The sequence below is a fragment of the Trichechus manatus genome, unplaced genomic scaffold (genome assembly GCF_000243295.1).
Source record: "Trichechus manatus latirostris isolate Lorelei unplaced genomic scaffold, TriManLat1.0 scaffold00259, whole genome shotgun sequence".
NCBI lineage: Eukaryota > Metazoa > Chordata > Mammalia > Sirenia > Trichechidae > Trichechus > Trichechus manatus.
The window spans coordinates 1,905,473-1,918,266 of NW_004444195.1; the positions used below are offsets into that span (position 1 = coordinate 1,905,473).

The 12,794-nt window shown below is 35.6% G+C and overlaps 1 protein-coding gene across 3 annotated transcripts in view; it reads right to left on the bottom strand.

The window, feature by feature from the left end:
- ARAP2 (ArfGAP with RhoGAP domain, ankyrin repeat and PH domain 2) overlaps positions 1–12,794 on the bottom strand; it is a 250,761-nt gene that overhangs the window by 51,043 nt on the left and 186,924 nt on the right. The window contains exons 23-26 of one of the 3 annotated variants that reach the window (XM_023724772.1): positions 11,459–11,527; positions 9,273–9,347; positions 5,949–6,066; positions 1,162–1,557 (exon numbers count right to left, since the gene is read on the bottom strand). In XM_023724772.1, the coding sequence (XP_023580540.1) occupies positions 1,526–1,557; positions 5,949–6,066; positions 9,273–9,347; positions 11,459–11,527 (294 nt within the window). In that variant the 3' untranslated portion in view covers positions 1,162–1,525. Of the gene's footprint in view, positions 1–1,161; positions 1,558–5,948; positions 6,067–9,272; positions 9,348–11,458; positions 11,528–12,794 lie in introns of those variants that run through there. The other 2 variants (XM_004389789.3, XM_023724771.1) reach the window with 2 other exon arrangements.

Genomic DNA, 12,794 nt, shown 5'->3' on the forward strand with positions numbered 1-12,794 from the left:
TTTTTTTTTTTTTTTTCCACAGCAAGAAGAAACGAAAGGGTGTGGGGGATGAGTTTAGTTTTAAGATGAAGCATCAAAATAATAGTACACTTTAGAAAGAGTAGCTCTCTATGGAGGCAGTATCATCCCCTAGGGTGGCTTTCAGGTTGTCCTCATAATTGGTGGCAGTGAGTCAAGGATGCCTGCCATTCTTCAAAGAGGCAAGGAAGCATTGTTCTCAATCCAGCATAAATTTCAAATATCCCGCCAGACCAAACATTAGAGGGAAAACCTACTTATAAATTAACTGATCATAGAATCTCCTTCAGCTTTATATTCCCAAAATATTTTACATGGTTTTAATATGCACTTATTTTTTCCATGATTGTGATGACCATATAAACAAAAAAAGTTTGAGCTTTGGTTTAGTCAGAGCTTCTCTAAGAGTCATTCACTGTTTCAGAAAAGTATTTCACCAACGATGGCAATGCTGCTAATGCTTTCTGAGTTACCAATATGACACGCTCATGTTATTCTGCATTTGTAGCTGTCACATCCATGATGACTGCATTCACAGGCTTAAGAATCTATTTTCATTATCTTTGACTACTTAGGAGTGCCTGAGAATTTGTATGTTGTAATATATATTTTCCCTTATTTATTTTTATATTATATTAGGGTATTGCATTCCTTTTTTTTTAAATTAATATATTATCTCAGAAAAGTAAAGGAAATGTTATAATTATTACACAAAGGGCAAAGCACATTAGGTATGACAGGGTGGGAAACCACTTCTTTAAAAACTACAGATACCTAGAATAAAGTAAAATAAAATAAAATGCAGCACTTTGGTTTACCTGCTTACTTGTTGATGCATTTATTTATTTGTTTTTTATTACTTGGAGGGTTTATTTTTACATTAGAAAAAGCACCTGCTGACATTCTTCCTCTCAACGACAATCTTGGGACTACCTATGTCTTTACTTTTATCTTCTTTTCATATTTCACTTTATCTTCCCTGCATGTTACTAGAAATAAAGCTTTTAACATTTCAGAAGGTCAGGTAGCACACACAGGTTCCATCTGCTTTAGTTAAGCCCATATAATCACAGGCCCTTTTGTTGCTTCCCCAGCACTATTCCTCTAGAAGCAGTGAAAATAATCTTTTTTTTTTTTTTTTTGGCAAATTGTGCAGTTGACCTAACATTAAAAACATGCCATGGTTGAATTCTTAATTCCATCAAATGAATTATTCCTTGGTGTACATGGGGTGTTTCTTTGATTATATATTCAGACATCCACAAATCAAAGTAACTCAAGGGCTCCTAGTTTTTTATATCTTTGCCAACTTTTTTTTTAGACAGAAGGGGAAAAAAATTAAAAATTCCCATCATATTTTTCCATTTGTGATGTTCTAATTTTTACTGCATGCAAGCCGATAATCAGTCATTGTCAGGGTAAGCACCTCCTGATTTTTCCAAGATGAAATGTATAAACAGTGATGATGATCAAAAACAGACTAATGTGAACCATGTTCATCTGAATATCATCCTGGAGCAAAGGTTATTTGATCTGCACCTTGAAGGATGAATGAGTAAAGAGAAATTAAAAGTTTAAAATGGTAAAACAATATGATCAGTTTTGTGATACAGATAATAATTCTGGCAATAATTCTGACTGTTATCTTTTCCTCACGAATATGATGAAGCTGGTAAACTAGGCAGGCCTCTTCCTTAAAATTAAACAACAGCAGCAGCAAAAAAAACAAAAGACCCTACCAACCTTAACCACATAGTTATACAAAATTATGCTTTACTTATTCAAAATATATTAATTGCATTCTTCATATGTACTAGGCACGGTGCTAGAGACTTGTTGTTCCTGTTAGGTGCCACTGAGTCAGTTCCAACTCATAGCAACCCTAAATACAATGTTAACAAAATGCTGCCTGGTCCTGCGCTATCCTCACAATCATTGTTATGCTTGACCCCACTGTTGCAGGCACTGTGTCAATCCATCTTGTCGAGGGTATTCCTCATTTTCGCTGACCATCTACTTTACCAAGCATGATGTCTTTCTCCAGGGACTGGTCTCTCCTAATAACATGTCCAAAGTATGTGAGATATAGTCTTGACATCTTTGCTTCTAAGAAACATTCTGGCTCTACTTCTTGCAAAACAGATTTGTTCATTCTTCTGGCAGTCCATCCGTGGTATATTCAATATTCATCGTCAACACCATAATTCAAAGGCATCAATTCTTCTTTGGTCATCCTTATTCATTGTCCAGCTTTCGTGTGCATATGAGCTGACTGAAAACCCTATAGCTTGAGTCAGGCACAACTTAGTCTTTAAAGTGATATCTTTGCTTTTTAACCCTTTAGGTTTTTTGCAGCAGATCTGCCCAATGCAATACATCATTTGATTTCTTGACTGCTGCTTCCATGGGTGTTGATTGTGGATCCAAGTAAAATGAAATCTCAACAACTTCAATATTTTCTCTGTTTATCATGATGTTGCGTATTGGTCCACTTGTGAGGATTTTTGTTTTCTTTATGTTGAGGTGTAATCCATACCGAAGGTTGTGGTTCTTGATCTTCATCAGTAAGTGCTTCAAGTCCTCTTCACTTTCAGCAAGTAAGGTTTAATCTGTGTAACAGAGGTTGTTAATGAGTCTTCCTCCAATCCTGATGCCGCTTCTCAGATTATTTGTTCATCATACAGATTAAATATGGTGAAACTATACAACCCTCAAGTACACCTTTCTTGACTTTAAATCATGCAGTATCCCCTTGTTCTTTTTGAACGACTACCTCTTGATCTATGTACAATTTCCTCATGAGCACAATTAAATGTTCTGGAATTCCCATTCTTCACAATGTTATCTATAATTTGTTATGATCCACACAGTTGAATGCCTTTGCACAGTCAATAAAACACAGGTAAAAATATTTCTGGTATTCTCTGGTTTCAGCCAGGATGCATCTGACATCAGCAATGATATTCCTTGTTCCATGTCCTCTTCTGAATCTGGCTTGACTTTCTGGAAGTTCCCTGTTAATGTACTGTTGCAACTGCTTTTGAATGATCATCGGCAAAATTTTACATGTGTGTGATGTTAATGATATTGTTTGATAATTTCTGCAGTCGGTTGCATCACCTTTCTTTGTAATGTGCACAAATATGGATCTCTGAGTCAGTTCGCCAGGTAGCTGTCTTCCAAATTTCTTGGCATAGACTAGTGAGCACCTTCAGTGCTGCATCCGTTTGTTGAAATATCTCAATTGGTATTCTGTCAGTTCCTGGAGCCTTGTTTTTTACCAATGCCTTCAGCGTAGCTTGGATCTTCCTTCCGTACCATCGGTTCTTGATCATATCTTACTTCTCCTGAAATGGCTGAACACTGACCAGTTCTTTTTGGAACAGTTACCCTGTGTATTCCTTCCATCTTCTTTTGATGCTTCCTGCATCATTTAATATTTTCCCCGTAGAATCCTTCAATATCGCAACTCGAGGCTTGAATTTTTTCTTTAGTTCTTTCAGCTTGAGAAATGTCAAGCATGTTCCTCCCTTTTGGTTTTCTATCTCCAGGTCTTTGCACATTTCATCATAATACTTTATTTTGTCTTCTGGAGCCGCCGTTTGAAATCTTCTGTCCAGCTCTTTTACTTCATTTCTTCCTTTCACTTTAACTATTCTAAGTTCAAGAACAAGTTTCAGAGACTCTTCTGACATCCATTTTGGCCTTTTCTTTCTTTCCTGTCTTTTTAATGACCTCTTGCTTTCTTCATGTATGATGTCCTTGATGTCATTCCACAACTTGTCTGGTCTTCAGTCATTAGTGTTCAATGGTCAAATCTATTCTTGAGATGGTCTCTAAACTCAGGTGGGATATACTCAAGGTCATACTTTGGCTCTTGTGGACTTGTTTTGATTTTCCTCAATTTCAGCTTTAACTTGCATATGAGCAATTGATAGTCTGTTCCACAGTCAGCCCCATCATTGTTCTGACTGACAATACTAAGCTTTTCCATCGTTTTTTTGCACAGATGTAGTTGATTTGATTCCTGTGTATTCCATCTGGCACGGTCTATGTGTATAGTCACCATTTATGTTGTTGATAAAAGGTATTTCCAATGAAGAAGTCATTGGTCTTGCAAAATACTGTCATGCAATCTCCGGTGTCCTTTCCATCACCAAGTCCATATTTTCCAACCACCAATCCTTCTTCTTTGTTTGCAACTTTCGCATTCTAGTCCTTAGTGCTGGACACTAGGGATTAATCCTTAGTGATAAACACTAGGGATTAAAAAAAAGACAGTCTCTCCATCCCAGAAGTTCCCATCAAGAAAGAAAAACATATATCCATGTGATAAGTACTGTAAAAGAAGATATGACGAAGTATAGCAATATCTTAGTTTACATTCTAAGGGAGGTAATCAGGTGGGCCAAAGAGAGCAAGGGTAAAGGTATATTTGGGGGCAGTGGTGGCTCCCTTCCATGCAGGAGACTAAGGTTAGATTCCCAATCAATGCACCTGAAGAGCAGCCACCACCTATCTGTCAGTGGAGGCTTGTGTGTTGCTGTGATACTAAACAGGTGTCAGTGGAGCTTTCAGACATGGCAATCTACCAAAATCAGCCAACAAAAACCCTATGGATCACAACAGTTCAATTCTCTTGTGCATGGAGTCTCCATGAGCTGGGGGCTAACTCAGTGACAGCTAACAATAACAACAAAAATGTATTTTGGAAAAAACAGTTTACACACATTAGTCAGGCACAAAGAATGGAAGAGATTATCTACAAAGAAACATGTAAAATGAGAATCCAGTCAGCACTGAAAGCTCCCACAGAAAGAACAAGTAAAGTCGCCCACAAAGCAATTCCACTAGACTTGGCAGTTAGAGGTCATAGGAGTCATTTTCCAGAGCAGTTCCCATGAATGGGGAGGACTGAGCCTTAGTATGGGGGAGATATCATGCAAACTGACACCAAAGCACCACAGTCATTCAATCTTGGCAGTGTAAACCGAAAAACATCATTTTAATACAAACCAAATATTTAAAGAATTGCATGCAATAAAAAAAAAATAAAGGAATAAAAACATCAAGATGGAACAACAAAAGACAGAGTATTTGATAAGTCCGTTTCATTCTAACACTGATTGCAACACTCCTAACAATACAGCATAGGGTATTTCAACGTTGGATTTTAATTTCTATTGTCAGCTTGTGGGTGGCAAGATTTAATTTTTGGCAGTTGACAGCTATACTTGAAAGGGTCCCAAGACCTTAAGTAGGTATCAGCTAGACAGATGGTCAAGATACAAAGATACTCTGCATCTTATTATTTTTTTTCCTCGGGGTCTTTAAAACCAAATGGTGTCATTAGAATGTTAAGGTTATTGAGCATTTGACTACTGGGGTAGTCAAGGTGTTTTCAAAGCTCTCTTTATCCTTCAGTGTCTTTGGGATGAAAGATGACAAAATATTTGATTCACTAAAGATATATGAAAAGGAAAAAGTAAAAAAAAAAAGCTTCTGTTAGGCTTAAAACAAAACTGTCTTTATAAAATAATAAATAATATTTTAAATCAACATTCTTTGTTCATATCAAATAAGTGGCATGCAGGAATAAGGTGAATGGTGGTGGTAACATTTAGGATGTAGTTACAAATCAAATTGCTCATCCTTATAAACAAAATCCCTGAGGCAGCAACATACACATTGAATGCTTTGTACTCTATTGTTAAAGTCCATAAAATAATCTAATTAGTTTGATAAGTAAAATCATAGGAAGGGAACCTTAGGTGGTGATAACCTATTTCATCACATGTATTGAAGTAGAAGGGAATTTATAATAAGATGTTAATCTTTAGTAAAACATAAAAATTTTAGTAATGACACGTCACAAAAATAGTATTTTTCATACTTATAAATAATTAAGAAACCCTAGCATGAAAACTTACCTAGCTCTTCATTTTCAATGACTTCAAATGTGGCCCAGAGATCACCTTTTTCAGGAATGATATTTTTTATCGCTAATATATTGTTAGTCAATTCTTCTGCTTCCATTATAGGTGATATCTTTAAGAAGAGCAAAATTACCTTAGACAATATGTCAAACAAACCAGTAAGCTATGCTAGGGCAATAATACTCCCTATACACCACATTGTTGTTGTTTTAGGTGCTGTTGAGTGGGTTTCGACTCATCGCGACCTTATGTATAATACAACAAAACTTTGCCCAGTCCTGCACCATCTTCACAATCACTGCTATGTTTGAACCCATTGTTGCAGTCAATGTGTCAATCCATACAGCATATCTGGATGCCCCAAGTTTCTTCCTAATATGTTTAACTAGCTTCTCTATCCACAAAGAAAAAACAGCATCTTCAGATCTTTTATAAAATGTAATACATTTTAATGCAAATGCAAAAAGATATTATAACACAGACATAATCAGGAAGGATGCTTTTCTCTGAGTGAGCAATCAGATCATTCAGGAGGGAAGACTGTACCTAGTTACACACAGAAAGGGAGTCCAACTGTCTTCTAGCAGTAAAACTTTTCACTCATCAGTTCTATAATCAACAGTTCACAGTGGCTTGGTGTATATTCAGTCTGGGCCCTAAATGATACAGTCAATTGCAGTCCCATCATGCCAAAAGGCCCAGGGTTTTAGTGGTCTGAGATGTACATGTCATGCCAAGTGGCAGAAGGTGGGATACCAAAGCATGCTGGAGCCAGGATTTCAGGTCATAGGGCAGAGTCTGCACTGCCAGCCCAGGGTATAGCTCAACAAGAGTCTCCAACCTCAGGCCATTGTGTAAGCACACCAATCTCTTCAGGGACTTTTGGTATTTTTGGTTCATTTTTTCATGTTTTTATTTTTGCCAATCTTAAGTGCATGCTAGCCAAAAGCAAGCTGGCTTGCTTCAATTAGAATTTAGTGATAATGTTAAACAAATAGATGTTTCAAGAATTAGAATACTGCATCTTTAACTTAGTTTGCACAACTCAGCAAAAGTATGTTACTACTAAAAAAATGTATTCAAAAAAGAAAGTCATTTCCATTTCTCCTACCCATTAGTGCTCATAAGCATATTGCACACATACAAATCACAAACGTTTTTCATTACAGGTAACTCATCCAGTCTATCTTTTGTACTTCATGGAATTTGGTGCTTTCTTTGGAATATATTAATTACACCATACAGTCCAATGCATTCTATTTAGAAAAGCCCAATGAAATATAAACTCCAAACAAAACAAAAACAGGATCTGGAAAAAGTGGAGGACTTGAAGCAGTAAGAAACATTAGTAGATGACTCATTTCAATGATGCTGTTCATCTGCATGTATTTCAAAACTATAAGAAGTATAGCCCTTTCTTAAAATAATTAAATTATTAAGAAACCAAATTTGTAAAATAGGTAGGTAGGGAGTGTCTCTGGTTGAAACAGGAATGGAAGAAATGAACTACACTCTTAGAACACCTCGATTTTACAGAGCAGTTTGGAAATCATTACTCTAAGGATAACACAGATCAGTACAATGAACATCAGGTTTGAATTATGAAGACTCAAGTTTGAGTACTAGCCATAATTTTTTTTTTCCTAGTTTCCATTCGTACAAATTTGGGACATCACTTGCTTCAAATACCTCTTTGGAATGAGGTAATGATTATCCGACACAAATATAACTAAAGGCCTTTACAAAGTCTTAAGAAATAAACAAGTGTTAGTAATTATTTCTGTGTAGCTGTTGTTATGTTTTGTAAAAGCATTTGGAGTTGCTAGGTGAAAGTGGACAGTCCTATCTGAATACACCTAAAATAACAGGAGAATTTTGCTCAGTTATAACTTGTTATGGCTCTATAAGAAAGATAAAGTTAAAATGTGCTACTAAAAGGCTTATATGAAGGTAGGGTTAAGTCATGAGGATGGGTGGGACTGGGCAGTGTTTCGTTCTGTTGTGCATAGGGAAACGACTCGACGGCACCTAACAACAACAACAGAGTTAAGTCATATACTCTGAATACTTCTTCTAGCATTAGTGATGGACTTGTGCCCGTTAATCTCTAATAGTTCCTCAATTTCATTATGATCCATATCAAACACTAAGTATAAGAAATATAATATGGCTAAGGAGTGGAGAAAAGGAGCCCTAGTGACGTAAGAGTTAAGCACTTGGCTGCTAACTGAAAGGTTGGCAGTTTGAATCCACCAGCTGCTCCATGGGAGAAAGATGTGGCAGTCTGCTTCTGTAACTATTACAGCCTTAGAAACCCTATGGGGCAGTTTTACTGTGTCCTGTATGGTTGCAGTGAGTTGGAATCGATTCGATGGCCATGGTTTTTTTTTTTTTTTGGGAAAGAGTGGATAGACAACTGCCCAGTAAGGACAAAGCCCATGATTGTAGCACTTAAGCTCTATATTCTAAGTAAGGTTAAGCAGTGCCATAAAGTCATAGTACATATTCATTAAAATTAGATAAATTAACAATTATATTTAACATAACTGAAGTTCAGAAGTACCTAAGGTTGAGACTGTTTAATCCTTGACTTTAAAAAAGATAAGGAGCTAAAGCTGTATCTCTACTGTTACATGGTAATTTATCTATTCCTCACACAGAGAAAGAAGTCTTACTAAGCAAGACCCTGAAATATCACTGTTACTATCCCTACCACAGATTAATTAATGAATATGGTAATGTAAGTAGGATATATTTTTAATTCAGAATAAATGACCAATATTCTCAAGGAGGAAAAGAGTTATCCAATATTCAAGTAAACTGGGAGACTGGCAGCTAAAATTTAGGAGACAAGAGTGGGAGTTTGTTAACAGTATCAGTAGAAGTAATAGTTATTTACTGAACATTAACTACATGCCTAGCAATTTGCTAAGTGTTTTGCATGCCTTATCTTATTGAGTCTTCACATCAATGCTATAATTTTTCTTCATTTTACAGATGAAAAGCATGAGGCTCAGACAGTTGCTTACTGTTAAACAGCTAAGAAGAGAAGAACTACTATTCAAGCTCAGTTATTTTACAGAATCTTTGGAAAATCCTAACCATCACCTAAAGCACATAAGCTGTTCTCTTTCCAAATGACCAAGTCATAGAATTCCAGAGGATACTGGCACGAAAAATCAATCTTGTCATTAATCATGGTTTGAAATGGAGCTGTAACATAAAATGTAAGAAACACTGAGGAATTCAAAATATACGAATTAATTCTAACACTTGTGACTTTCAACAGTACTCTCTGCACCCATCTTCAAGACTCACCGGAATTATAATACTACACTCAGGTTCCTTCCTTTCAACATACACTTCAACTAACAAATCTCCAGCCTGTGAAACCTAGAAAAAGGCAAATGTAAAGAAAGCATCTGTAAGTATGTTGCAAGAATACACATATGACACTTAAGAAGGTTATATTATAAAGTCTTAGTTATGTTTCTATTTGATAATAATGAAAGGAGCTCAATTTCTCTGTTAACAAGTATGAGAATCCCCATATTTCAGATATAGTCAATTTAGGGACAAGGAATCTACACAAATGTTATAAACGGCAACAATCATAATGTAATTTTTAATCTTTTACTCAAGAGTTTAGTGTCCTAGAATACCCTCACATTCTTACTGAAATAATGATTCTGGCTACAACTGAAATATGCTGACTACAACAACAGAAGCTGTTTATGAGTGATCACCATGTATGTTAAGAGGATAACTAAAACGAGGAGAGAAAATGAGCCATATGCAATTCTGCTTTAGGCTGTACTGCAGGCATAATACCAATATTTAAAAGAGAAATTAAGTCCTACTAAATTTTCTAAGAGATGACGTGTCCAAAAAATTGCAAGCATATAAGAATGTATTTTGAAGAAGTCTTAATTATCTGGTATTATAGGGTTAGAAAAGCTTACTTCCAATTTTTCTTCCTCACTTTGGAAGCTACACAAAATATTCTGGGGAAGAAAATACAGCGTTGACATTTTTGCTTTTCACTGTATAAACAACTCTTCAGGAAGGACACATCTTTAAAATTAAAAAAGAAAACACCAAGAACTCATAGAGTGAAGCCAAAATGAAGAATAACTAAGAAATTCAAAAACAAAGGTAAGACAGAGACTGTCAGAAAATACTCAAGAAGAGTTTTGAATGGATTAAAGAAAACATCAAACAAAAGAACCAATTTTTCCAAACTCTTCTACTTTTCTCTCCCAATTACTGTATTTTACAGATAATTCTTTTCATATATTTACTTAAATATACTGATTTAGAAAGCATTCAAGATTTGTTTCTTTATTATAATAGGTATATAAAAGATAAAAACCCAGGACATTCATATTTATCAAAAAGCAATATAAATAACATTGCCAAAGATCATCCCTTAGGCCCATAAAACCCTTTATTTCATGGTTAAAACTCTCCTGAAATGTGAGAACTTAAGAGAATTGATGATGAGCCAGACACTCTAGTGTTAAGGGTAACTGATTTGGAAGCTGCATAAATTACTTTAGGTCAAAACGGAAGAAATATTTCCTTAGGTATTTAATATCATAGAATTAGTACTTGGGAATCTAGGCATTAATAATGGAAGCCTCCTCTATCTAGCCTTCTTCATATAGACTGACAGCTTTGATGACTCTTCTCATTAATAATGGACATTGTAGGACTGAAGAAAAGTTAGGGTCTGACTAATAAGGATGCATTTGCCTCATTTTCTGAGTGTTATCTGTAAACAGAGAACATTTGGAACATTTGAATCATTTCTACTATATACATTGGTACTTGAAATCTAGTATAATTCCCAGTTATTAGACGATTAGTGATAAACCTTAAGAAGCTCCAGTGAATAACCATCAACAAGTAAAGATAGCTTGGAAAAGTATAGTGCAACGTGAACACACAAATTCAATACAGGGTGACTGAGGAGAGCAAGACAGGATCTAGAAAAGCTGACTTAAGACAAAAATTAGCATGTTACAAGGACCACATTAGAAACATTCCAATTAACACAATCATTTAAGAGCATGCAGAGCAAAAGCATATAAGAAACAATTTTATATTTTCTAAGTCATAATGGAAAGAATGATTAAGACTAAGGAGTCTGAATTTTCAATTCATTCCAAAATTTTTTTGGCTTTAGATGCTTCCTTTGAAATCCACTGGCATTTTCAATATTGTTTTTATATATGAAATTTGATTTTATAAAGGAAAACTTCAAAAGATTAATATTGACTTTTCCCTCTATATTTTGAAAAATTTACATAAATATGCTTTGGCATTTTGCATGTATGTATCATGCTGCAGAATTACAGAAAACTACTTTTTCTAGGCTTTTTTTCCCCACTACTTTTAAATTGCTCCCAGTAGGAACTTGAAAAGAAACACAGCAAATATATTCACTTACAATGGAAGGCTATTTATTTATATTCTTTAGAGATCTCACTATTACTACTCACTTGAGTGTCTTTCCACTTGGTAATAAAGCTATTCTCTATGTCCATTTGTTTGACTTGGTCTTCTTTAACCTGTTTAAAATATAATTTGGGAGATTCTAATAATGTAGAACACAAGGATCTATGGTAGTATCCTCAGGTAACTCTTCAGGAATTTAAAAACCAATGGATAAAAATAAATGAGAATGGTCATCTTAACTAACATGGGCCCAGGTATCTAGGGCTAGAGATAAAACAAGAGAAAGTCTAATAAAGTTCAGAATATTTTCTGATGACATAACTTCAGCCTGGAGATTGATAATGGAAGCCCTAATTCTAAGGAGATTTAGTAAGCCAGGAGGCTGATGACTGGTTCCGTAAAGTTTACGTAGTTAACAGACAAAACATTCCTCAAACTGAAATTTTCATTAAGTGCTTATCACACTTCCACCATTCTGTTAAAGCTGTGCTTAGTATGACTATGAAGACAACTACTGCTTTTTATTAATGGGAGAGTACAATAAAATGAGAAAGAAAGAGAGCATGTAAAGCCACACATTGATTTTTTTCTAATTATATAATTTCTCAGCATCAGAATTATTGTAAAAAAGTTGCTATTGATCAAAAACAGTGGACACATATACAGAGAAATAAAAAGGAGATGAAAGAGCAAAGAGTTCAACAATTCTGGTGTCCATTCCTATATAAATTAAGATATACGTACTGTTGTTTTGTTAAAATAGTTCGTTTCTCTTCACAAAGGATTCTTGTGATATTATCTTGTGATAATAATGTGAACACAAAACCTCTGCTGTCGAGTCGACTCTAACTCATAGCCACCCTACAGGACAGAGTAAGAGCTGCCCTATAGGGTTTCCAAGGAGCAGCTGGTGGATTCAAACTCCCGACCTTTTGGTTAGCAGTCGAGCTCTTAACCACTGTGCCCTCTACAAATGGTAACCTATTACATTAACTCATTTGATTTCATCTGACATATCCATACCCCTGAAAGACAAGCAGTCTTATCCAACGGCATTTTATGGAATACTCAGAAAGTCTGGATGACAAAACTGAGGTGATAGAACTAGTTAAGTGATGGAGCTGCAGTTTTGATTCCCCCCAAAAAATCTACCAGGTCCGTTGCCATCAAAGCGATTCCAACTCATAGAGACCCTATAGGACAGAATAGAATTGCCCCATGGGGTTTCCAAGGCTGTAATCTTTATGGAGCAGATTGCTATATCTTTCCCCCAAGGAGCTGCTGATGGGTTCGAACCAGCAACCTTTCAATTAGCAGTCAAGCACTTTAACCACTGTACCACCAGAGCTGTTTATCTTTGACCCAAATCCATCAATTTCA